This window comes from Protomyctophum bolini, assembly GCF_963924005.1.
Source record: "Protomyctophum bolini genome assembly, chromosome: 8".
Classification (NCBI taxonomy): Eukaryota; Metazoa; Chordata; class Actinopteri; order Myctophiformes; family Myctophidae; genus Protomyctophum; species Protomyctophum bolini.
Genome location: NC_137869.1, coordinates 40,332,536 through 40,359,355, shown reverse-complemented (window position 1 = coordinate 40,359,355; position 26,820 = coordinate 40,332,536). Strand labels below are relative to the sequence as shown.

The 26,820-nt window shown below is 42.2% G+C and overlaps 1 protein-coding gene across 2 annotated transcripts; it reads left to right on the top strand.

Annotated features, from left to right (window-relative positions):
* The first annotated feature begins 4,247 nt into the window (after window positions 1-4,247).
* comp (cartilage oligomeric matrix protein) lies at window positions 4,248-26,820 on the top strand. 2 transcript variants are annotated; one of them, XM_080770349.1, is made up of 19 exons: window positions 4,248-4,404; window positions 4,898-5,090; window positions 9,341-9,466; window positions 10,212-10,360; window positions 10,942-11,079; window positions 11,249-11,326; window positions 12,133-12,285; window positions 12,909-13,013; window positions 14,553-14,660; window positions 16,261-16,420; window positions 16,569-16,687; window positions 17,145-17,197; window positions 17,831-18,024; window positions 24,410-24,588; window positions 24,684-24,732; window positions 25,019-25,215; window positions 25,434-25,606; window positions 26,089-26,228; window positions 26,654-26,820. In XM_080770349.1, the coding sequence occupies exons 2-19, from the start codon at window positions 5,018-5,020 to the stop codon at window positions 26,710-26,712; spliced, it is 2,253 nt and encodes a 750-aa protein (XP_080626475.1). In that variant the 5' UTR covers window positions 4,248-4,404; window positions 4,898-5,017; the 3' UTR covers window positions 26,713-26,820. The 2 variants fall into 2 exon arrangements, with proteins under 2 accessions (XP_080626475.1, XP_080626474.1); XM_080770348.1 differs by having other exon boundaries at window positions 4,893-5,090.

The window sequence follows — 26,820 nt, the reverse complement described above, 5'->3', positions numbered from 1 at the left end:
TGTTGCTTTCACATTCCATTTCATCACCAACGTTATAAAAAACGCAACTGTTCTTGTCGGGCACATGGGTTATAGTTTCTGGAGACAGTGGGCTGTATTTTGCGTGTCTTAAGTACCAGGTCTTATGCGTGATCAATGCCATTTGGCTATTCTGAGTGTCCAAAGAGCATTGACCACGCCTCCAGGTCTTAAGTTAAGTAATAAGACCTGGTACTTAAGACATGAAAAATACAGCCCTGCGAGGCTCAAAAACCTTAATGTTGACTCTGGATTATTATAGCCGGCATACCTACTAAACTGGGAGTGAAAAAAGAAAGAAATACCAAAACAGTTACACACACCGTTATACTGTGTACTATTGCTGTGATGCTGGAACTATGCTGATCATATGAGACAGTATAATATACATAGCCTGGCTCCAGCCCCTGAATCGCTAGCTTCGTGTAATGAAACAAAAATTATTTATTAGCCTAGTGTCAGGCTAATAAATTCGATGAAAGAGACAGCAAAAGACATGGACAACAGTTTATTATTTAGGTGTGTGCTATAACCCTAATTTAAAATAAACAAATAATAGCTACAATCGGCACTATTGGGAATATTACTTTCACAAGTAACTTTTACTTTACAAATTTGTAAAAGTTATATTATGCTAAATTGCTTGATATAGTATCTAAATATAGCATTTTAGCTTCATACTGAGATCAAAATCTATATACCTAATTACAAGCAGTTACCATTATGTTGACTGATATTTGCCTGATCTAGAGGTGTGCATATTTGGGTTGTTTTAGCAACCTCTGGTGGACACGGAGTGACACCACTGCCAAACAGACAAGACCACCTCGTCATTACTCATCATCTTCATTCGAGTGCCCTCGAGATCTGCGACACAAGTTGCTCATTGCCACACCAAGTTCATTCACAGTCAGTCCTCTGCCCGTGCTCTGGACAGGGGCCCCTGGCCAGGCTCCATATATGGAGCTGGCCTGTTCTGACGTCACACTACAGCAGAATTGGGCATGCCTGACACAGAACTCCATAAAAGGGAGACAGATACAGAAATCTTCATATATGGGCATAAAAAGGGACACGGCTAGAACGGGTATTATAGCCGGATGGGGCATATGGATCTCCAATTTCCATCGTTACCGACTTGGTGTTCTACACAGCCAGGCAACCGGCGTAGTTTCCAAAATGACCTGGTCTTTTGCTCTGTGGCAGTGTCTTCTTTCTGCCACAACAACTGAGATGGGACGGGAGGGATGCCTCCATAAATCTGAGCTTTAGTGAGACGGTCCCTCCATGACAGGTTCTGGACACGCATGAGGAGTCTTGTGTATGTTCCGTCAAGACAATCCCGAAACTCCTTATTCATTGTCTATGTTTCGGCACCATAAAGAAGGATACTTTCCACACAGGCATTACTGTTATCATATAAAGCAACACTGTCATCATCACTGTTACAGTATTTTTAGAAACAGTTGTTTGGGTTTCATCATGGTAGTGAAATAATAGGCTGCTAAAATATCATTTAAATACTACCAGAAATCCAAAAACACCCAGCCTTGTTGACACAAAATGACACATTTAATTTGAAAAAGTCACCAAAAAAAGGCTGTGATTGATGACATGATCAATGACTGACACGGATGCCATCTGAACCATTGGCTCTTTGTCTTCCCCCCCTGGCCCCTCTTTCTCTATAGGGGCCCCACTTCCTCCTAGGGGCCCCTCTTCCTGTCCTTTGCACCTGTGCTTGCTTGATCTCTTTACTCCATTCTTGCCGAGGTGACTCGTTTATGGAATATGGATAAAGATTGTTTGTGCAAAGAGGTTTGGCATACATGCAGATAGAGCTGACAACCAATGCTTCAGTTTGGTTTGACATGATTGACTTAATAGATTTTTGTATGGAATACGTTTTACTGACTTACAAAAATGTGCTTATAATATTTGAACTTTGGTTATAATTAAGTGAACCAGTTTATTAAGTGACTTATGCTTTGTGGTTTTGCACTTCATTTGAAGATGTTAATAGTAGTAGCTAATACACTACATTTTGAAAGTAACTGCACCCCCAATAGTGGAAATAATGCCAAAGAGTCTGCAATGTAACTAAAGTTACAAAATATCACAAATGAATGGTTTTGTCAGGCCAAGTCCCAAAACAGCTTATATATACAAGCTCATGTGTCATGGTGACTGAGATGTTAGGTGGCCCTGTGGTTAGAGAGTCCACCCTGAGATTGGAAGGTTGGGGCCAAAGATGATAAAAATGGTAACCAATGCCTCCCTGCTTGGCACAATGGCACTCAGTCAGCATAAATCTTTTCATAGTTTTTTATTTTATTTAATACTTTACCAGTAAGACGCCCTGAGGGCGAGAAGCGATATATACAGAATTCATATATTATATGGAGTGTGTCTTGAGTGTACATTAGGGTTTGATGAGGTCAGATCAACATATGCAATGTCAGAACAGGCCAGCTCCATATATGGAGATCTAAGGGTGGCAGCTCGGTCCATTGTACTCAATACTCAATTAATCGACAAAGACATACAATACAATTGAGGGTCCCTGCAACATACTAGCGCCATGTCCAGGCAATGTACACATCAAGGCGCCTCACACTTCAGAAACAGGAGATTATAGGCTCCTGGCCTACAGTATGGGTCGCATGGCTCGGGAACGGTTGGCTGCTATAGGCTACTTATTAGCCTGGGTTCCAGCCTGATTCGCTGCGTTCCGCGCATCTGAAAATGCAACTGTGACATTTTCAGATCCGCGGAACGCAGCAAATCAGGCGGGAACCCAGGCTATAGCTACTTATCTACCTTCCAGCTCTGTGAATCATGTTGGTGGAAATGTCAGTGTGAAGGAACCGGGCCATATAGTACACATCAACATCTCCATTACATAACCCACAAGCTGTTATAGGAGGCCTACACAGCAGAGGGCAGAGGTGAATCCGGGGTCGTATGCCCTGAGAAAGAGAGTATCCTTTTGGCCCGAATGGCCTCCTTGTCCAACCTTTGTAGGAGCAAGCAATAAACCACCGCTGATTAACTTAACAGGAGGTCATCTGACACCTTAACCCCTGCTCCTTACAGTCCACACAGCAGTGGAAGCCATCATCACGGAGCTAAAACAATCATCCCCCGTGGTTTCTCCCGCTGGAGAAAACCGCTTTAAATTGACGTAAAGACATGCAACAGAGGTCTCCAGCCAGAATCAATCGGGCCATTGTTAAGCATTTAGTTCATAAATAGTTTATAGTATTTTAATACTATCGTGTCAGCTTCCAGTGCGGCCACCAATCACTTCCTTCTATAAACAAACATTACCGTGTGGCCTACTATATGGACTGAACAAGCACCTTTGGTCAGTAGTGTACACTGCACTGTCCTAGAATCTGTCCCATGACACACAGACACGGTCACCGACTGTGGAACTCAAAGCATCGAAGTGTGTGTCAGACACTAGTTTGCAACGGAGGATGTGGACGCATCTTCCCAGAATGAAACCGTTTCATGGTGCTAAAATCCCCCAAAAATGTGTACTTAAAAAAAGACTCGTCATCCAAGGATGTATCATTCACAATCACCGACTGAAATAAAACAAAACAAACGTGTGCTTTGGCTGTGTTGGCATACGATCAGAGCATGTTAGTAGTTTGTTTTTTACTGCTTTGTGTTTCCAGTTTTCCTTGAACGCGGTGGAGCTTCTGGACGAATGCACCGTTAGCCCTGAGATCTTGTCAAGGTGCTTAAGTTTGTACCACAGCCTCCTGGGTGCCGCAGTGGAATGTTACCAACATCTGGTGAACCAATCACTGGCAAACATACTAATCACACACACACACACACACACACACACACGCACGCACACAAACATGCATGAGCGCATGCGCACGCACACACACACACACACACACGAGCATGCACGCACATGCAGTCGAGCACAGTTGCACACACACTCACAATGGTACATGAGCCACTAGTGAGCCACCGACGCAACTGCAATGTTTTCATCTGTTGCCAAAAGAACTAACATCGACTCCAGACCGCCCATATCAGGATTTCGTCGGAATTCCTTTAAACGGGGCGACATGATATGATTAATAATTCCCAGTAGCCAAGCGGTTGTGGGTTGAACTCCCTCCCTGGGCAGGCTGTATAGTGATGGGGGTGGGGGGCGGGGGCTATAAGAGCCCAGCAGCAGGAAAGGAGGCAACACAGTGTCTTCTGTAAAGGAGATAGACAGGCAGACGGATACAGACCTGGAAGAGGAGTTGTCTCCATGAACTGATCTCAGGCCAGGATAGAGGACTGTCTGGACCACAGTATACAGCTCTGCAAACTGCAGAAACTCCACTCTTCCTTTCGTCTGTTGTTTCATAGGTATGGCTGCAGCTATCCATTAGTTCCTTATACCGAGATTACTCTGTCATTATACTTAACCGTTAATTAATTAACCAATCGAATAACCGAAAAGCATCTTTTATTGATATTTTGTATTTAATATGAAACAATCAGTATTGCCTTTTGTTAATCAATTAGTCTGATTAGCCACGTATATGCCGTACTTTTATGCATTCTACGGATGTCGTGTGAAAACGGTCTATCGACAAGCTCACAACTCGTCACATTGCAGGTATTACAATGATATTGATTTATTTTATAATGAATTTAATTAATTTGTTTGCTTTAAGGACCTACGACATGAATTTGGACTTTTTGGTGTTTTATGGGCTCCCCATACTGTTGGTCAGCATTCCTGACTATATGGTTTAAAATTAATATCAACAACCATTCTATTCATTATAGTATATAACAACAACTTCAGAAGCAATATGCATTGATGTAAAGGAAACCTTCTTTTTCGGCAGGGCAGGGGATCAACCTCTTCAGCGGTGTGAAGGCCGGTGGTCTCTGTAGGACCAGAGCAGAGCAGAGCAGAGCGGCGGGCGGTCTCGGTCTTGTCTCGGGTCGTCGTTGGGGGTCATTTGGGATCATGCTGTGGAGTCTGGTGCTGTTTGTTGGGGTCCTGTGTGTGGACAGACAAACCGCAGCGGCACAGAGCAGGGGTGAGTGCAACATTTCACTTCATATTGCAGTGGGAGAGAGAGACGTTACTGTATCAGATGATAATATAAACACAGAAATTAAAAAGAGCATTTATGTCGATAGAAGAGCACCATGAAGATGCTTGAAAAGCTATGTGATGTTTTTTTCTGTTGGGCACTGTCATTTTTATTTACACCCTCAATTTCCCCCTGGGAGATTTATAAAGTGGCATCCTCTCCTCTATCAAATGCGTGTACTGCACAATAAATTAATAATTTTAATACTGGAGCAGGTTTATTTTTTATTTATCATCGACTACTCTCTACATGGAGACAATTCATGGATATTGTTCGTTTTTTTTGTCGCATTCCTAAGCCAATAATTGGATGGCCAGCAGTGGTTCCCTATGGAGACACGAAGAGTCTCCTGAAATTATTGGCTTAGGAATGCGACGGAAACAAATGAACATCCATGATTTCAAGTCTCCGTGAGGTGAGTAATCGATAGAAAAAGGCCATTTTGGGGGTGAACTATCCCTTCAAATGTGGTTAAAAAGGTGGTCAGATATTCACGTCAGTGGCTGTGTGAGTGGATCGGGTCAGATGTAGTGACTCCAGTACATTCCACCATGTCTAGAAGCTCTCCTCTTCATGGAATTCATTCAGAAAAACAGAGATGCCCCTGATGGAAAGAACACACTTCTTTTCCCTTCACACACACTGTCCCTGCACTGCTCCCTGGAGGGTGTGTGTGTGTGTGTGTGTGTGTGTGTGTGTGTGTGTGTGTGTGTGTGTGTGTGTGTGTGTGTGTGTGTGAGAGAGAGAGTCTGATAGGACAAATATCTATCTTTATACATTGTTCTCCTATTATTTGATTACTGCCATTTATCAATACACATTTTTAACCCAGCAACTTACAAAGTGAAAGTTCAGAATCAATTAAATGGAGTAAAAAAAATAACAGGGTAAATGGTCGTGTAAACAAAGGAAAGAAAAGGAAACAATTAAGTACTACTATGATGCTTGGTAAACATAAAACCTATAGCATCTGCAGTGAATAACATTCTTTGCGTCTATCTAAATAACGTACATAAGTAACCAACACACATATGTTTAGTACATCTTCAGTACATCAATAGTGTAGCCCACACATCTGCAATAGGTATTGTGCAGTACGTGATGGATGTACAGTACTGTACTTTCATGTTGTACATAGTTGTGAACGGTACACAGCTTGTAGGATGTGTTGGTGCCGCCCTCTTGGAACAAACAGCTTAAAAAGGAATAATTTTGTTCTTAATGTTTTTTATAGAGCAGCCAATTCAGCACCTCCCCCTCATACATTTGTATACAGTGTAGGAGGAACTTAGGAAGGCATACAGCAGGAGTTTACCCCAACAGGGGTCAGAACTATAAAAACATTCGTAGCTCATATAGGGTCATATAATTGGTGGTCACTAATGCTCATTATACTGTAACTAGTTGAGCATTAGCATTTCTATCTACTCGCTCTGTGTAGGCCTGCACTGGTGTAGTAAAGTAACTGAGTGCATTAACTCAAGTATACTGTACTTAAGTATACACTTTTGAGGTATTTTTGAGGGGCGCTATAGCCCCTCTCTCTCCGCATGGCTTTCCAAAATGACGTCATAGGCTAGCCAAAGTCTATATGGAATTTAATGTTTGTTTAGGGTAAACTATGGTAAGACGTCATCTTGCTGATATAAATACATCTTGTAAAAAAAAAAGTATTTCATTTTTCACGGACATGAGAACATGCACCCAAGAATCTGGGCGCCCCTTCACTTCACACAAGTGTGATTTTTAACTTTACAGCAATACCCTCCTATATGTCCAGCTTTTAGTGTGACCACAAACTACAGTATGTCCTACACAAGCATTACATTCCTAATGATGAATGGAGAATTTTACGTCATAGTGTAAATTTGACCTAATAGTCATATTACTCAGATTGTATGTCAGTGTAAACATTGATGACGAAGGTGAGGACGCAAATTGTGGCCGGAATGTGATAATGTACGATGATAAGAGCGCCCCTCACTTTCACACAGGTGTGATTTTAGTACTTCTGCTCCGCTACATCTCAGAGGCAAATATCGTTCTTCTCTCTCCCCCCCATCTCCTGTCAGATTGCTTTCAATAGATGCAGAAAAATCCAAAACAATATCTTTAAAAGATTTTGATTATTATTACAAAACATAAATTACGCACTTCAGCTCTACACATTGATTGAAAATATCACAGCAAAAAGTCTCACTTTGAATAGTGGGCTCTGATTGTAATTGTAATTCAAACTGATGAGTGCCAGACTTGTTCAGAACTACAGTTCTTAAAAAAGAAAGAAAAAAGAAAAAAAGAAAGAAAACATTTTCAGGTGGTTTCCCAATTTCCACTCAGAGAGTACCCAATTATCAGCTTAAATCTTTATAGATTTCCAGATCAAATTGTGTCTGCTCTGCTCACTTTTTATTTGTTTTCATTACTTCCATTTCATTTGCTTATCCTGTATTCCGTATGGGTTCTCTCTCCTGATTGGCTGAAATTGCCTGTTCTGTTTACTAAAGACCTGGAGAGACAGGAAGACCCCCGTTACTGAACAGACACTCCATGGCGGAATCACTTACACAACACCATGAACAACTTGAGATCATGTTGCGTTGCACATTTCTGTAAAGGAAAACCTTGTTTTGGCAGGACAGGGGAGATTCTGCTCATTCCTCCCCAAAAGCGGAGGCTTTTACTGAGAATACTGCCGAGGAGGTGGTAGTGGATGGATGTTATTTCAGTCAGTGTTATGGTTTTTAGGAATGGCAGGCATGAGGCATGGGACCGGAGGGAACGTGGTGTGATGACTGAGTCCGTCTGTACACAGTGTACACATGATGAATGGTAGCCTGCCTCTCCACTAGGGACGTGCAGAGAATGTTAGAGAGGCAAGTGCTGAACTTCCATAAAAGGGGCAATTTTAGCCAAAAATAAATCTCAAAACGACTGATCTACAAGCTCACAATGTGTCGCGCTGCGATGCGCTGAGAGCTTGTACGTAGATCAGCTGTTTTCGGTGTCCCCCGTCCCTGCACTCTTTAGCTACTAAAGGTGCAGCCTACAATATGGATTTCTATTATGGATGCGCTCTATGGCTGGCCCCCCTCTGCACTCAAAACACCAGGAAACGCAAGGCACTGGAGCACAGAATCCCTATCCGCTATCTTTGAGACACTCTGGAGCTCCTTCTGTGCTGCTAGAAGCACTAATATGCTAACCGCGGAGCATCGAAGATTTTTCATTGAGGTCCAAATATCACCTAATTGCCAATCCAGGTGGGGATGGAGAAAAGATTCAGAGAAAAAATCGTGGTAATAACAGGATTGAATGGATCGAGGGGACATTTTTGGATCGCCCACCATTATGGAAATCGGCTCCTATGGAAACGACACCCGCCTACGGTTAGTGGAAGGCTAGCGACGGTCGTCTGTACCCCGAAAATATCATCAAAAAGGTCATCAAAGTCGTCAAGGGCACAAATTGACACTTTGAAAAAAGTTGTTAAAGACGTCATGGGCATGGAAAGAGTTTTTAATTCAAGTTAGTTTAGATAACGCAACGTTGAAGCAATGTGGCGAAACTGATAAAGATGAAAAGGATTGAGACAGAGTCAAGGCCTGGGCAGGCGGTCCAACGGTCCAGGCACCATACATGTAGGCACATAAGCGGCCTGGCAGTGCATCGTGGGTTCGAGTCCTGTACCCAACTATCTTTGCTGCATGTCTCTCTACCCCGTCTCTCTCTCCCCGTTTCCTTCCTAAATTTACACTGCAATCTATAATGCCAGAAGAGCCCAAAAAATATATAGAAAAAAAATAAAAAAAAATAGAAAAAGAGTCAAGTGAGTGAAAATAGATAATAGAAGCAAAGAAAGAAAATGCATAATGAATGAACAAATTACTAATTGTTCATGGTACAGTATATGATGCTCTGTTTACTCATGTATACTGCAATGGCAATGTACATGTTCCAAATTGTTTGGGAAATTAGTTACACACATGGCTATGTAAAGGTATATGCATCATTCTAAATAGTCAAATATGGGTCTGGTGGTTAAATACCCATTGAATCTGAAAAATTCTGGCTTTAATGTACTATATTTTGTGAGTAGCGTGCCACAGCTGCTGAGCATGTTTGGTGTGATGGTGGAATTAATGAAGTGCTTCATACGATGGCTTATTGATGTTAAATTGTTTGTGATTCAGATGGGGAAATTATCAATCAGATCAAAGGAACCAACATGGCCCTGGCAGAGATCAAGGAACTTCTGAAGCAACAGATCAAAGAAATTGTTTTCCTGAAGAACACTGTCATGGAGTGTGAAGCATGCGGTGAGTACAGAGTACAAACAGTATACTAATGCTGATTATTTTGGCCTTGGATCAATGGTTCTGAGCCTTGTTAATTTCAAGGACCCATAACTCAAGAGTATACAAATGTAACCAAATGGATCACTTTTCAAACAAATTCTCTAGTTATAGGCGTTATAAAATGTTTTTTTTAAATTTAAATATGCCTCTCTGTCTTACTGTAATTGAGTGCTGTGTTATCTATGCATGTTCTATTATCTTTGTATGTTTTGGGGACTACGGATGGAAATCCGGCATATTTACACTTACTCAATCATGTGTATGCAATTACACATAAATCATGTTTTAGTGTTTATTAATGTTCATTATCCTGTCCAAATAAAATAAGAAAAAGACCCATATTTGGTTCCATTTGTACACCATTGTGTTTAGAGACATATACACAATGCATCAGATCAAAGTTACACAGTGCTTTAGTACATTAGTGTTAGCACTATGTTATGCTTTATCTATTGAAAAATAGCAGATCTACATCTGAAATAGCAGATCTACATACCACCGAGTGGCGCGCTATGAGCTTGTAGAAACGACTGACATAGAAACACAGCTTTTTCAGAAAAACAGTCAGGACGTAGAAGACATTTTTTAGAATCTGATCTCAGGTCAGAATCATGGGTTAAACTGAATCAAATGAAATGAGCAGCAGAAATAGAAGCATGAACAACAGCAGATCACTGACCTGCATGGTGTTGTGTGTTGCGTATAGCGATGGGAGGGACGGCACCTCGTCCCTCGTGCGACCCCAACCCCTGTCCCCCGGGGACGAAGTGCACCGAGACGGTGGACGGCGTCTCCTGTGGTCCCTGTCCCGACGGCACGGTGGGCAACGGAACAAGCTGCGAGGACGTGGACGAGGTGAGAGGAGACGGCTGCTGAAACCATCCCATGCAGGGCGTGGGGTTTTAGGAAGATTGATAATGATTTAATCAACGAATGGACCCAAAATAAATGTCTCAAATCTCATTCGTTTTTTTGTTTAACCGTGCACGTAAAAGGAGTGGTGCACCCTCAAAATGACACATTTTCTATCAAGTACACAGACACATGAAGCCTCAAATTAGTTTATGTCACATTGCTGACACATTCTTTTCTAAATTGATTATTTTATCATAATTGATTTTTATTTTAAAAAGGATAATAAATGGCTGTAACCGCTTTAGTAGACCACTAGTAGACTTTTCAGTTCCATCTACTTCTAGTCAATGGAACTGAAAAGTCACAAGGAAAGATATGGATCATAATGTATATTCTGCAAATTCCATAGGATACACACAATGGAATCTGGACGTGAAAGGTCCTGAATTCCTCACAATAGAACCAACATATTAAATAATGTAGATTATTCACTGCCTGCTCTACCGTGTGTGTGTGTGTGTGTGTGTGTGTGTGTGTGTGTGTGTGTGTGTGTGTGTGTGTGTCTGTGTGTGTGTGTGCAGTGCACGGTGATGCCGTGTCACATGGGTGTGCGCTGCATCAACACGTCGCCAGGGTTCCGCTGTGGGTCGTGTAATGCAGGCTGGACCGGACCGGTGGTGCAGGGAGTGGGCCTGGCCTACGCTACTGCCAACAAACAGGTATAGCTGTTATTATGGGCTTTAGTCCAGTTGGAAGATGTTTAATTTACAGTATACATGTTCTTTTTTTTTGCTATATTTTAGTACATACTGTATCAGTTTAGTGATAGTTATGCTTCAGCATTTCTGTCAATCAAACATCAAAGTGTCTGTTTCTTCTCCCACAAAGGTGTGCAAGGACATTAATGAGTGCGAGGGTCCCAAAAACAGAAGCTGTGTGGAGAACTCCATCTGCATGAACACTCCTGTAAGTTAACAGAATATAGGAGGCTATCTGACAGTTTTGTTCTGAACTTAACCACGTTGACTTTAGCTAGCATCCCAATCCTGGGCATGCTGTGTGAAAATCTGTAAGCAGCTTCAATTGATTCAATTGAGCTTGTAGATCAGCTCTTTTTGGCAAAGAGATGGAGAGGCAAAAAGAAAGGGGCCAAGTACAGAGTAATGCTTAATTGGGTCGTCCACTCACAGTTAACAGTCTTTGTATTGAGTTTGTGCTTGAAATGTACTGTAATTCTGCAAACTGTTAATAAATATTTCAATCAATCAAAGACCCCTGGGGGACCCAGGTTGTTTAAACATTGTAAAACACCCTTGCTGTCGGAAATATAAATCTTTCAAAATAATTTTGTGGAATGGATTATTCACCAAATTCTTTCTTTCTAAATGCCAAGCTATGTGATGGATGTAATTGCCCATGTGGGTTGTAATCTCTCGGACATATAGGCTACTGCTTGGATACTGTCTTTATCGTAATATTATCTGCGCATTTTATTCCTCAGTATAAGTAACACTGCGGTAATTGCAACGCGACAACAATGTTGCCGTTGTATCGACATCAGTGCATTCTGTTGATGCCGTTGTCAATGACTGCATATATGGACTATAGTGCGGGATACAGTAATGACACTGTCGTGTGAATTTCTTTCTGCACAGTGCAGGAGATCTGTATATCGGATGTATACCGCCATCATTCATTTGCTGATGGTGTATTTCGCGAAACTATAGAGAATCACCGACTTATCTATCTATTAATCCATCCGTCTGTCTCAGGGCTCATTCAGGTGTGGCCCCTGTAAGCCAGGTTACGTTGGGGACCAGAAGCGAGGCTGTAAACCGGAGAGGGCCTGCGGGAACGGACAACCCAACCCCTGCCACGCCAGCGCAGAGTGCATCGTCCACCGCGAGGGAGGCATAGAGTGTCAGGTCAGTGCACTGTGTCCACCACTAGGGGGTCATTAACCCATTCAGGCCGGACCTCAATATTACAAAAAAAATAATCTTCTAAATGCTCCAGTTTTCTGAAATAAATATTTTCAGGATTTTTCAAAAATAGCAGACCTATACAAGCTCGTATGAGCTTGTAGATCTGCTATTTTTCAATAGTTAAATTATAACAAAAATGGGATAAGCAACTAGTGGTGACTCAGGTCAGATTGATTTACCAACATTTACTACAGTACACGTTCCGGAAAGAAATTTGCATGTCCAAAACCTTTCAACATGGTGCGCTTTTGGAGACTTTTGAAAGTGAAAGTGTACAGTATATGGTTAGGAGGGGTGTCTTTGGGTTTTGAGTATTTAACAAATTAAAAGTATTAACAAGAGCTTAATTGTGACTGGATGATAACTATACAATGAATGCATTGGAACGAATGGTTCTTTTCCCCCCCATTTCCTGAAAAGTAACCATTTTGTCCTCCTCGACATCGACGATATGATGGATTACAGTCCTGTTGCTATCAAAGCCGTTTGTGTCATAATGGCGTTGTGTGTTCTCATATTCACTCACTATTTTTATGCACATCAACCATTTTCCATCCTGGCAGTGTGGAGTGGGCTGGGCTGGCAACGGCTACCTGTGTGGGCCCGACATAGACATCGATGGATTCCCCGACGCGAAGCTGGAATGTCCTGAGAGGAACTGTGCCAAGGTGAGTCACTCTGATGTTTCCGGAGGTTCAGGGGGAAAACATACAAACAAACACACATCAGTGCGATCTGGAAAGAATTATGAATGAATGATATTATTAATGCATTATGTAATGAATAATGAATCATTCTTGATGGATTGACCAGTTGTGTGTATGGTGCATATACCGGTATGTAAGGACGGTCTATGTGTGTATAGGCTACAGTGTCAAACTGTGTGTGAAGTCCAGCCATTCTGGAAGGACTCGCAGTACAGCATTTCTGAAAACAATTTAACGTATAAAAAAGGCTTAACCCAGTAGTCAGGAAAGCATCCGTTTAATTTGAACCACTTTAACCATTGTTTTATACTTTGGCTATTCAAAAAATAGCATGTAGATCTGCTATTTTTGAAATATCTTGAAAATCTGTGCTAATCTTTGAATATTTTATATAACATGTAGGGATGTCCGATATTGTCCAACTCCTAATTTCCGATACCGATATCAACCGATATAAAAATGTTATGACTATATCGGACCGATAATATCGGGAGGCCAATAATATCGGACATCCACAATAACAAGTTTAACTCAAATCTTTGCATCTGGGGGTCCCTGGGACAAAATATTGATATTTTGGGGGTCCTTGACATGAAAAGGTTTGAATACCACTGATAGCAACTCAAGTGTTTTCAGAGAACTGATATTTCTAGATAGACATTTGTAGAATTCATTATGCAGGGTTAAGTGACTAAAATCTGTAAAAGTCAACACTTATGCCATACCATATAGGCTACATGGGTTAAGGGATTAAAATCAGTAAACGTCAACACTTGCACCATATCATATTACGATATCCAAAATCACAGACGAGTGTGAGTCAGCGGTTCCCAAACCTTTATGGCCATGCACCCCGTTACCTCCCGACCCAGCTGATGCACCCCCACATATTGTATAAGCTATATAAAGATATTTCCTATTTATCCACATATACAGTATGCACATGTATGAACCTCAATATGGCATATATATATATGCAGGCTATATTCTGCATACAGTACTTGCCATATATTGGCACAATATATTAACCCATTTATTGAAAAATGAACTTGTAGGTCTGCTATTTTTGAAAAATCGTGAAAATGTGCCTCAAATCTTTGAATATTTATTATTACAGAGTGAACATTTTAACTCAAATCTTTGCTTCTGGGGAGGTCCCTGGAACAACATATGTTCAGATGGGGGGGGGGGGGGGGGGGGAGGCATATATAATTTTTGGGGTCGTTGACATGAAATATTGAGCACCACTGATACAGAAACATAAGGTTTTTCACCGTCAGGATTTAGAAGACGTTTTTTTTACGTCAGGCCTAAATGGGTTAATATATTTAAAATAAAACCATAGCACCACAAGGGATGCACGCACCACAGTTTGGGAACCACTGATCTAGATATGTATTGTCCGGTAGTACAGCCTGAACATATTGATACAAGTCAATATGGATCTCTAGAATACTTAGTAGTTTGGATATAATTACTGAATTTGTTGTCTTGTTCCAGGATAACTGTCTAACCGTGCCAAACTCTGGTCAAGAAGACGCAGACAGAGACGGAGAAGGAGACGCGTGTGACGAGGATGCTGATGGAGATGGAATCCTCAACACACAGGTTTCTACATGACATCATAAATACATGTTCACAATTCATTCCTGTGTACATTTACTCAAGTGCTGTAGGCCTACTTAATGTACAATTTAGACTACAGCATACATGTGTATAACCCCCTAGTTATTATTTACGGGGTATAGGACTATACTAGGTTCGGAGGAGCAGTATAGGCAGGGAGAATAATTTAGACCACAGACCATGGGTAAGGTTTAGTAATAGCCCGACAGCTTGTATCACATACAATAGAATAGCAGATATACACAACAATTACAATACTCATACAAAACAATAACCAAAACAACTGTAGGCTACTTAGTTGTGAAAGATCAGATAAGTACTGTACCTCCTATTAACCCTATGCTAGGAAAAGCAGGTAAATACTTTTTTATCCTATTTTAGTCTCTAGTTTAGTCCTATTTACTCGCCATTTATTTTAGTTGTCCTTGTCAGGTTTTAAATCTAATCTAAGGTAAGTAACTACCGTAAGTTATATTAGTTAAGCAATTTATCCCCCTTTTAGATAAACAAATTTTAATTTAATAATATAGAATAAACAAAAATAAAACATCTTCATCTTACTACTAATTATATTTACAATTAGCTGGACATAGGCTACAATTAAATCAAAACTGTTACCATGAAAGTTATACATAGTGTAACATAGCTGCTGCTGCAGTCACAAACACAGCACAGTTCACTCACCAAGTCAGTGTTCACAACGTTCACACAATAAACAGGGTTCCATGCAGCCAGGCCTTCCAGTATCAAACTTCTCAAAATGATCAAAATACAGCACTCTTCTTTCAAAAATAGACTGAACTTCTCTCTCCTGTCTCCTGTTCTCTCCAGAACATTCTGTGCTCTGCAGCATGCAATTAGGGCCAATTGGTTCAAGGCTTGATAAGAGCACCTCACAGCTTCTTCTTCTTCTTCTTCTTCTTTGAGTTTTATGGCGGGTTACTACCATAAGGTGTATACCGCCACCGACTGGACTGGAGAGTTCACAGCTCTCTCAAAGAGACACACAAGTATATGAATGTGAATACAGAATGAATATAAACCCATACATTCTTTTACTATACTAACTGTATAAAGTATGAAAAAAAATTGTTTCAGACCTCCAGTTGTAGGAAACACAGAATGGAGGGATTTTTTATTATTATTATAACTGCTCTAAGGTATATTTAATGACATAGTAAAATGTTGAAAATGAGTGGAATGCCCCTTTAAGGTGGAGTGAGTGTGTAAATATAGTGGCCCTCTCCCTCATCATTCATCAAAGTTGCCCACCCCTGGTTTAGCGGTACAGAACATACATTAACTACTTCAGCCCTATTTAAACTTTGGCTATTTACAAAAGATTTTAATACAAGTAAATCTTAAATACTGGACTTTCACTTCTAAGTTCTAACAGAGTAATTCAAAGTATTTCTACATTGCAGTATTGATACTTGATACTACTACTACAAAATACTTTATCCACCAATGGTTTTAAATGCCATGACTGACGTTTACAGTTCGTGAAGTGAATTCCATGAATGGATGTTATGAACTGTATAATGTAATCTATCTATTTGTTCTCTGGTTCTGGACACTATAGGACAACTGTGTGTTGGTGCCCAACGTAGATCAAAGGAACGTCGACGAGGATGATTTTGGTGACGCTTGTGACAACTGTCGTGCCATCAAGAACAACGACCAAAAAGACACCGACATAGACAGACTGGGAGACGAATGTGACGAGGACATCGATGGTGACGGTTAGTATGTCAATCAGTTAATAAGTACATTTTTTTAATATCATATCAATATCATTTAATTTTTTTAAACCGTTTCGCTTCTATCACCCACATCAGCACTTTGTATAACCAATGAAAGCCAAGTCCTCTCCACTGTGTTGGCTGTTAGGAATTCTCAACCAAAGGGACAACTGTAAAAGGGTGCCTAACACTGACCAGAAGGACCGGGACGGTGACAAAGTGGGAGACGCCTGTGATAGTTGTCCTTATGTCCCCAACCCTGATCAGGTGACGATCTGTCTTTTTATTGATATTTACAGTGCTATTATATAAGCTGTTATGAAATGAATGATACAACTTGGGTTAACATGCTCATGTGTAGCAGCCATAGACTGTGAGTGTGTAGCAGCATACAACAGATTGGACAAGTGAAGAGAAGGAATTATGTACAGTCATTAGCTTTGACACCAAACACGAGTCATCAGCGACAGCTTTAGAGTCTGATGATTGTATGCCAACAATACCATCCAGACCTTTCATTCAAAAGAATGCTTTTAAATTTGATTCATTCAACTCACATATGGAAGACATGATAGTCCTCATGAATGATAATTTAATAACCGCACTGATGAATAAACAGATGATGATAAACAATAACAATGATAAAATATGAATGAATAAATGTTCACTGCAGGGAGTATTGATGAATACTTGAGAGACATTACTTTCCCTCTTTTTCCATCAGCTGGATCAGGACAATGACTTGATTGGTGACCCCTGTGACACCAACAAGGACAGGTGATGTATTTAACTCAACTGTTTTATAATCGTTGATGTTTTGGGTTTTTTCCTTAGCACTTAAGCTTATAGAAAATGGCTAAAACACTTGAGCTCACAGTGTGTCTCATTGCAAATGCAACGTGTTGTGAGCTTGTAAATCAGACGATTATTTATGAATGATTGATTAAATCGAATGGATCGTTTAACTGTTGCAACACTAATGCACATACTGTAGCAGGCACTAACATCGGTGTCTTTACCACTTAAGACTAGAAATGTCTTCACTAGATTACTGCACTAGAATAGACCTCCCCACTGCATATTGTATTCACGTTAAAGTGTATTTCCAGACATTTAATGACTTAAACCCACAACACTTTGTAAACTTGACCTTTGGCTCTGTACTTGGTCTGATATTTTCCCCCTGTACACCAAACCTCTTAAAAATAGCAGATCTACAAGCTCAGAACGCATAGATTGGCTTTTCTCAGCTAATGCCTTCCCCAGAGTAGGGAATGCGAGCGTTCAAGGATTTGGCGTGCCCCCTGCAGTATATCTCTGAGCCCCCATTGTGTCCCGGATTCCACCTGTTGTTGAAGACCCCTGTTGAATCTTCTAGAACGTGTTTCTAATGTAGTCTTTGTTCTGCAGTGACGGTGACGGCCACCAGGACTCCAGGGACAACTGTCCAGCTGTCATGAACAGTTCCCAGTTGGACACGGACAAGGACGGTAAAGGAGACGAGTGCGACGACGACGACGACAATGATGGGATCCCTGACCTGCTGCCTCCGGGCCCCGACAACTGTCGCCTGATTCCTAACCCTCTGCAGGAAGATGATGATGGTAGGTCCTAAACTAAACAACTAACTAAACTGCTAACAACCAACTAAATAACTAACCAACTAAACTACTAACTAACCGTTAGCTTGTAGATTGCCTATTTTCTAATAGCCAAAGTATAGGGATGATGTGATTAATGCATGTTTTGTAATGCTACCACAAATCCACAAAGTATCTATAGTAGCCTAACTAACGTTTTCAAATAATTGTAGTGGAGTAAAAAAGTACAATATTTACCTCAGAGACGTAGTGGAGTAGAAGTAAAAGTGTTCAAAATTGAAAGTTCAGTCAGACAACTCACGAATAGATTAAACAATATTTATTGCAGCATGAGTAACAAGTGTGCATATGATATTTGACTTGGCGTTCGGCTCTGCTGGAATTCTCCCTGCTCGGCATGATTAGCAACAACATAAAACATAAGAGCAGGGAGATAGATATACAATAACCCCCCATGGGGAGCATAGATAGCAGAGCCCACCGGTGGTGCTGGGGTGGTGGTGGGAGAAAACATCACATGCAGCTGGGAACCATGAGCAGAGGAAGGCAGGAAGAGCATGGAGACTAGTGAGCTTAAGTAGCCTGCCCAGTTAGTCAGCTGACTGCCGCATCGGCGAATGACGTGTGAGACTTGTACACACGTATACTCCCACATAGTAATGCAGCATGTTAACCCCTTGAGCATAGCATGGGCCTTTGAGCATGGCAAGAACTTCCCTTGAGGTTGACTGACTGAACTGACTCCGCAAGCTGCGTTTGATTTCAGTCAGACAACTCACGAATAGATTAAACAATATTTATTGCAGCATGAGTAACAAGTGTGCATATGATATTTGACTTGGCGTTCGGCTCTGCTGGAATTCTCCCTGCTCGGCATGATTAGCAACAACATAAAACATAAGAGCAGGGAGATAGATATACAATAACCCCCCAACACGCATACCTTCGGTGAACCTTCACCGTCAATCCGGGCAGGTGACCCACTATGAATGCACAGTGACGAAATGCGAATATGCATTTCTGGAACCTGCACGGATAACCCCCCAACAAGCAGAACCGAGAACGCCCTACGGGAAGACTCAACCGATACACATCCGGGCAGATATCCCACTCGATAGTGACGAAATGCAACGGCTATGCAATTTCTGGATCCTGCACGGATATTTTAACTTTATGTGAGCTATGTGTGCCATGACGCCACGCTGGTAATCGTGAGGCTTAGCTGAGAAAAATAATGTGTGGGGTGAGCGCCGAACTCAAAACCATTTTTGAGTATAAGCATGCTAGACTTTAAGCTTAAGCTGAATGAGGCCTGCATGGCTGCGCTAGCCGATAGGCCATTCCTCCATAACGCCATTATGGAGGAATATTCTACGCTGCTTCGCGGGGCTTACACTCACAGTGGACAGTCTCTGTATTGAGTTTGTGCTTAAAATGTACTGTATTCCTACATTGAAAATATTTCAATCTATCAAACCTACGGGAATCCTCAACCGATACCCATCCGGGCAGATATCCCACTCGATAGTGACGAAATGCAACGGCTATGCAATTTCTGGATCTGCACGGATATTTTAACTTTATGTGAGCTATGTGTGCCATGACGCCACGCTGGTAATCGTGAGGCTTATCTGGGAAAGTTATATGTGTGGGGTGAGCGCCGGACTCAAAACCATTTTTGAGAATAGGCATGCTAGACTTTAAGCTTAAGCTGAATGAGGCCTGCATGGCTGCGCTAGCCGATAGGCCATTCCTCCATAACGCCATTATGGAGGAATATTCTATGCTGCTTTCGCAGGGCTTACGTGTAGTGCAACCATTCACCGGTATTCCTCCATAGCATATGGAGGAATATTCTACGCTGCTTTCGCAGGGCTTACGTGTAGTGCAACCATTCACCGGTATGCCGACGTCCTCTACGCCAGTATGAGGAAACGCCATCGGCATGCTCGCCGTTATGCCAACGTCCTCTACGCCAGTATGAGGAAATGCCATCGGCATGCTCGCCGTTATGCCAACGTCCTCTACGCCAGTATGAGGAAACGCCATCGGCATGCTCGCCGTTATGCCGACGTCATCTATGCCATAATGAGGAAACTCCATCGGCATGCGCTGTTTCTCTAGAGCCACTATAAACATGAGCTTGAGGAGAAACTGAACTATAAGCCTATAATATATAGCTTATAACGACCTGTAGGAACTTCACCCAGCGAAACAGATCTTACATGTAGTGCGACCATTCATGTTACCCCAACATCCCTCTAACGCCAGAGTGAGGAAACCACCATTACCCCGATGTTCCTTTAATGCCACTGTAGAGGAACATCAACGAACCATTATTAACATTAGCTTGTGAAATGCCACCAATTTAACTGCCCCCAGCGACCACCGTATATGCAAGGAAATAAGATTACCATCCCTGATCGAATACAGCACTTGCACTCATTACATTCTGAATAAACAACTGAAAGCTCTTCCGATTAGATGCACATGATGATTCATGGGCAGCTGAGGACCATTGGCCTGAGTTTCAGGTGGCGACTGATGCATCAGCGTGGCGGTAGAATCGGGAGTAGCCAGGGAATGAGCTGAGGAGACCGATAGCCGATTAAGCAGGGCTCACGCCACCTGACGGAGTCCAGAACACAGCCAGAGCAGGTTGCCCGATGCAGAACTAAAGACACAAGCAGAGACAGAGTTACTTATACTTCATCCTGACTAAATGAATGAATTAAAGAGTGAATAGGGGATCCTAGCACGGATCGGAAAACAGAGATCATGCTGAGGGTCGAGATCAGCAGGAGAGACTTCCCACACCGCGCAAGCCGAGATACCAATACTTAAAGAGAGAAGCCTTAGATCTTAATCCTAAACTATTTAAACACCCAAGTGATAGAGGCCCTTTATGAATAACTTACATAAGCGGCATATGCTCTTCATGCAGCCTTTGAGCAATTGATTATGAGCTTTAAAGAAGTTAAAATAAGCTTCATGTCATACAGACCCGAGAACTGTTCGAGACCACCCTCGTCCAGAACTAAGATGAGATACACTACTATGTCCCATGCAAGAAATCTATAATGCTGCGGGATCGACAGAACTGCAGCCTGCACGTGGGTGATGGTGATGGACTTACTTCTTCGCTAGATACTAGAACCATCACTTTCGAAGAAACCCCAACGGGCCCACACCGGCTGAAGAAGTATTGGTGAATCTCCTGACTGAGCGACCCAGGACATCTGTGATTGTGCTGAAAGAAAGCTTAGGACCAGAAGATCATCTGGGGGTCATGACCTGATGAACGGATGAGCCACAGATAACAGATAAAACATGATATGCTTTGAGAGAAAGCATGCCTAGATATGTGCCTGTCCTGAATAGCCACTTTTGTATAAAATATTAATTAGTATTAATAATTAATTAATATTATAAATTAATTTAACACAACGCCAAACAGCTTCTATGAAGAAGCAATGACAAAGGTTACGGTTGTTTGACAACATCTATGCAATTAACTATGAATTGATTACTGTCATGCCATTAGTTGCAATAACTAAGATGGGCAGAAAACAGCCTTGCCGAGTCATGAGGCCCGAGGGCAGGAGCCTAACTTGTTTCAGCAGAGTGAGCAGATTGATGTACACGTACAGCCCCTGGACGTGACACTAGTATGACGCAGGGACTTACTCCACTCCGACCATTGGTGCCGAGGATCGAAGGAGGCACTGGGTCCCATTTTATTTTTAGTCTTTGGAATGACCCAGCCGGTGATCGAGCCGCAACCTCCCAGTCCGGGTCTAACCACGAGGCCGCTGAGCTGGTACCAGAAAATGTAGGCTTACAGTAGGATTCCACCTGAAAAAGTAGCTACCAAGCAGCCACAAGAAAATCTGCCCCATCCCTACTAACTGCAACGGTGAAAAGGTTAACAAGATATACTGGCCATCTTGCACTACTATAGACTACTTTAACGTTTAATGAGCACCATGAGCCAAACATTTGGATCCGTCGTCCTGATGACACGCTGCATGAGGTCACACAACTAACCAGGGGCAGCCTAGGAATCTGGAGGCTCGTTTCGAGACCAGATATGAGGCCTCCATGTATACCATGACATAATTATCCTGTTGGGTTAAGGTTAGGGTTAGGGTTACACTTGGTTACATTTGGTTACATTTTCCTAATGCTGTTACTCAATACTATAGTGGCACTGAGCGACTTCAAATCGATTACTGATCTGAATACAACTGGCAGAGTACATTTCCCAGACTGCACCGGGGAAACCACAACCGATAGGTCGCACAAGCACTGCGACACAGAAGCCAAGCTTGCTGCGAACATAGACATAGTCTATGGCTGCCTTCCTTCAACCCAGATCCTCTCGCAGATAAGTGATGAATTAATGCTTAGGAGTTTCAATTTAGAGCTCCTGGCAGTGGATGTTAGCTGTGCAGAAATGAAGCGACACAGCAAGCTGCTAGCCTACCACCTTCTGAAACATCTTCAGTCCCACAAAGCAACTGCCATTACCTAATCTTACTCGAGGACTGATCAACAGAACATACAATATGAATCTGAGACATTTAAAGTGACGAATGGGCAATGGGACGCACGGTGACAGGACGCTATATACGTATACGTATATTTTAATCTGAACTTCTGACCTCAAAGAGAGTGAGGAGGGTATACGCTAGAGTGACTGGACCGACAGCTAGATAGGCTTGAGGGGCGGACGGAGGCAGCAGTTTGTTAAGCTTTTAGCTCTTCTCCAAGACAGCTCAACCCGGATAGTGAAGCTGAGACATGATAGAACGACAAAGGAAGCACTAATTAAATGCCCATTAAGAAATACATCCAAAATAACAGCTAGAAACAAATCTACGGAAGTAAATAAACTAGACAGAAGGCTATGACACTTGACATGAGATTACTGCAAATGCAATTTGCAATCTTAACCTACTTTAATATGACACTGCGCATGACTGAAATCCATTGAGATGAATTAACAATAACGTATGATACGGTCCTTGGAAACATGGAAAAAACTTTAAGATTAATAATGCCACGTATGAATTAATTGACGGGCAGAAAGCTCTTATACAGCTGCTGCTGCATAGAAGTATTAGTGTTAGCCAGGCATAAACTGAAGCATGATACATCACAGGGTGAAAAGGGTGCTAGCTTTAGCATTAGTTTAGCATGAACAACCCTCGTGGCAATGAGGAACCTCAACAAACCACATGGCTACAAGCAGTATTAAAGCACCAAATCTATATAGAGATTGCCATTAAGGTAGTTAACTCACAGCAATACTTTCCAAGCACATATAGAAAGTGTTAGGTAATACTTGTTAATACTTTGGTAAGCAGAGTGTGACTGAAGTCTAGCTTCAAAATGAATGAAACTGTTAGGAGACACAACAGGCAGCTGAGTTGCCAGATCTTGAGAAAGAAAGCAACTAGGTGTAGAACCATCCCATGCCCGACTAGGACTCACCACATGAGAACTTAACTTACAATATATATACACCCCAATGACTATTGACTATGCTGACTTGAACAACACATTTCATTGGACAAGGTCATTTGGGCCCCTGACCAAAACCAGAACAAACATTGACTACAGAAAACAAGCCCAACGTTGCTTATAAAAGCGCACGTGGCAACCACTGCACATGATTTGAGAACCCATAGCTGGAGGGGACAAACACTGCGCCTGAGCTGGCTTGGCAAACATCAGCTAAATGAAAACGTGGCTTTGACTGTAGACACATATACCACATACAATAGAAGGTGCAGCACTGTCTGCGCATCCGGCTTAATAACCAGAACAGGCTATTATGAAGCTTGTTGAAGCCACATGATAGAACTCAGCATCAGCAGAATCATATCAAACTCAATATTTTGCATACAACCTGCAGGCCCTTATCACAGCATGGACAGTAGCTGAGAAGCATAATTTAAGCAGCAGACGCAGTAGCTGCACCCGCAGACAGCAAAAGCAGTAGTAACAACCACGAGGAACAGAAAACATCACATGCAGCTGGGAACCATGAGCAGAGGAAGGCAGGAAGAGCATGGAGACTAGTGAGCTTAAGTAGCCTGCCCAGTTAGTCAGCTGACTGCCGCATCGGCGAATGACGTGTGAGACTTGTACACACGTATACTCCCACATAGTAATGCAGCATGTTAACCCCTTGAGCATAGCATGGGCCTTTGAGCATGGCAAGAACTTCCCTTGAGGTTGACTGACTGAACTGACTCCGCAAGCTGCGTTTGATTAATCCAATAAAGTGAAGATTCCTCAAACTTGTACTTAATCATCCGACCGTCATCCACAGTGCAGGTGTTGGGACATAACGTGTGTCTTGCGGTCCTATATAATACAGGTAATGGAGTGGGTAACATTTGTGAGATGGACTTTGACAACGACACGATCGTGGACACCATAGACGTGTGTCCGGAGAACGCAGAGGTCACGCTGACCGACTTCCGGGAGTACCAGACTGTGGTGTTGGACCCCGAGGGAGACGCACAGATAGACCCCAACTGGGTGGTCCTGAATCAGGTTCGCTCTTTCATTAGAATAATCGCTGAAGCTTTTTTCTTCTTCCGAGACCTTCAAATGTTGTATTTATAGTAACAAACCAATTTGTTTTGCAGGGCAGAGAGATTGTCCAGACCATGAACAGTGACCCTGGGCTGGCTGTTGGTAAGAGCATATAGACAACTTTTGATATTCAGTCACGGTCAAAGAGCAAGCTGTCTTTAGGGGCAGGAACTATTGAATATTAATTTAGTGATTATACTAATTCGATTACTTTTTAGATTTATCAAATAATTAAGAAGCATGTTTTTGTTTAGTGTTATATATATAAAAATATATCAACGAATTGAGATAAGAGTAAGAGTAGATAGTCAATATTTGATATTTTTAAAATAGGCCTATAGGCACCTCTACTATAGTATGTTCCGTATGTATCGTTTCCGGCCTCCAGGCTACACTGCGTTCAGCGGGGTGGACTTTCAAGGGACGTTTCACGTGAACACGGTGACGGACGACGACTACGCCGGCTTCATCTTCGGCTACCAGGACTCGTCCAGTTTCTACGTGGTGATGTGGAAACAGGTGGAGCAGATCTACTGGCAGGCCAACCCCTTCAGGGCTGTGGCAGAACCGGGAATCCAACTGAAGGTACACCTAGGCTACTGACAACTGTAGTCCACTTTATGACGTTCTTTCACTAGGTTAGTTTATCAGTTAATAACTGATAAACTAACATTATATGAACTTTCAGGAAGTCCCGATTTCCTTAGTGGCTTCACGAAATATCTGTCTGACTGCCCCCCCTGGTCCCAACACATTGTTTGGTAACCACTGTCCTAAAGTGACATTGCCCCCCACCCCCCCAGGCTGTCAAGTCAAACACAGGTCCCGGGGAGAACCTGAGGAACTCACTGTGGCACACGGGAGACACCAGCGACCAGGTGAAGCTGCTGTGGAAGGACGCTCGCAATGTGGGCTGGAAGGACAAGACCTCGTACCGCTGGTTCCTCCAGCACAGACCTTCTGACGGATACATCAGGTAGGCTATATAAACCTACTGTACTACCGTGTGCACTGTGGTGCTCACAGTTTCACATGAAGGACCCACACATCGATATGCCCATCCGAAGGTCCCCTTTCACAACACAAGTTATCATTATGTCTCAAATAAAATGTCTGACATTATTTTGAAAATAGCCAAACTCTAAGTGGATCTGCTATTTTCTAAAAAGCCAAAAGTTTAAATTAGGGCTGAAGTGGTTAACGTGTGTTTTGTAATAACAATCAAAATAAACAAAGTAAAGAAACATTTTGCAAATAATTGTAGTGGAGGAAAAATACAATATTTGCCTCGGAGAAGTAAGTAGTGGTGTAAGAAGTATTAATAACTGTATTGGAAAATTGGAAATACTCCAAATAGGACCAGTGTGTCATAATGCGTTCTAATATGGCTTCCTATACCTGGTTGTTGTTGTTGACGTGTAAACGGTTGTTTCCTGGTGAACTGGGTGTTCTCTGCAGGGTGCGTTTCTTCGAGGGTCCTCAGATGGTGGCGGACACAGGCATCATCGTGGACACCACCATGAGAGGGGGACGGCTGGGGGTCTTCTGCTTCTCGCAGGAGAACATCATTTGGTCCAACCTACGCTACCGCTGCAACGGTGAGTCTACAAATAGATCGCCACCGAGCACGATACCTATAACTATAAAAATCACACCCGTGTTAAGTGAGGGGCGCCATTATCAAAATAGCCGATTTGCTTGTCTACATTGGCCCTCTCCATCGTCAAATTCTGCCCACCCCTGATGCCATTGTCAATGGCATTTAATGTTTGTGTTAGGACATAATAGCTAATTTGCTCAGACACAAATTCTCCCTTCATTGCCAATGGCATTTAATGCTTGTTAGGACAAAAATCTACACTAGCTCAATATAGGAGGGGCTAGCGTCCCATACAAATATAGTTTTGTTCTAAGTAAAGTGGATGGCAGAGTTCACGATATACCGGAGAATAAATATTTTTGTTAAATTAACTGCATCCCTATAATCCTCTTGTTATGTCTCTCTCCATCTCTCTCTTTCTAGATACTCTGCCTGAAGATTTTGACACATACAGGGCACAGCAGGTTCAACTGGTGTCTTAATAAATGGAGAAAAGATTCTAGGAAATCATTCCAATTTTTAATTCCGACACTGGAATCTCTGCCTGGCTTGGAAGGGTTCCTGAGAAAATAATCATCAGATTTATACAG

Excerpts from the sequence above, each read along its gene's own strand:
- comp (XM_080770349.1), top strand. The coding sequence starts at position 5,018 with ATGCTGTGGAGTCTGGTGCTGTTTGTTGGGGTCCTGTGTGTGGACAGA. Across the intron at positions 18,025-24,409 it reads TCTGCAGGAAGATGATGATG|GTAATGGAGTGGGTAACATT; the intron begins GTAGGTCCTAAA and ends TATATAATACAG. Across the intron at positions 24,733-25,018 it reads TGACCCTGGGCTGGCTGTTG|GCTACACTGCGTTCAGCGGG; the intron begins GTAAGAGCATAT and ends TCCGGCCTCCAG.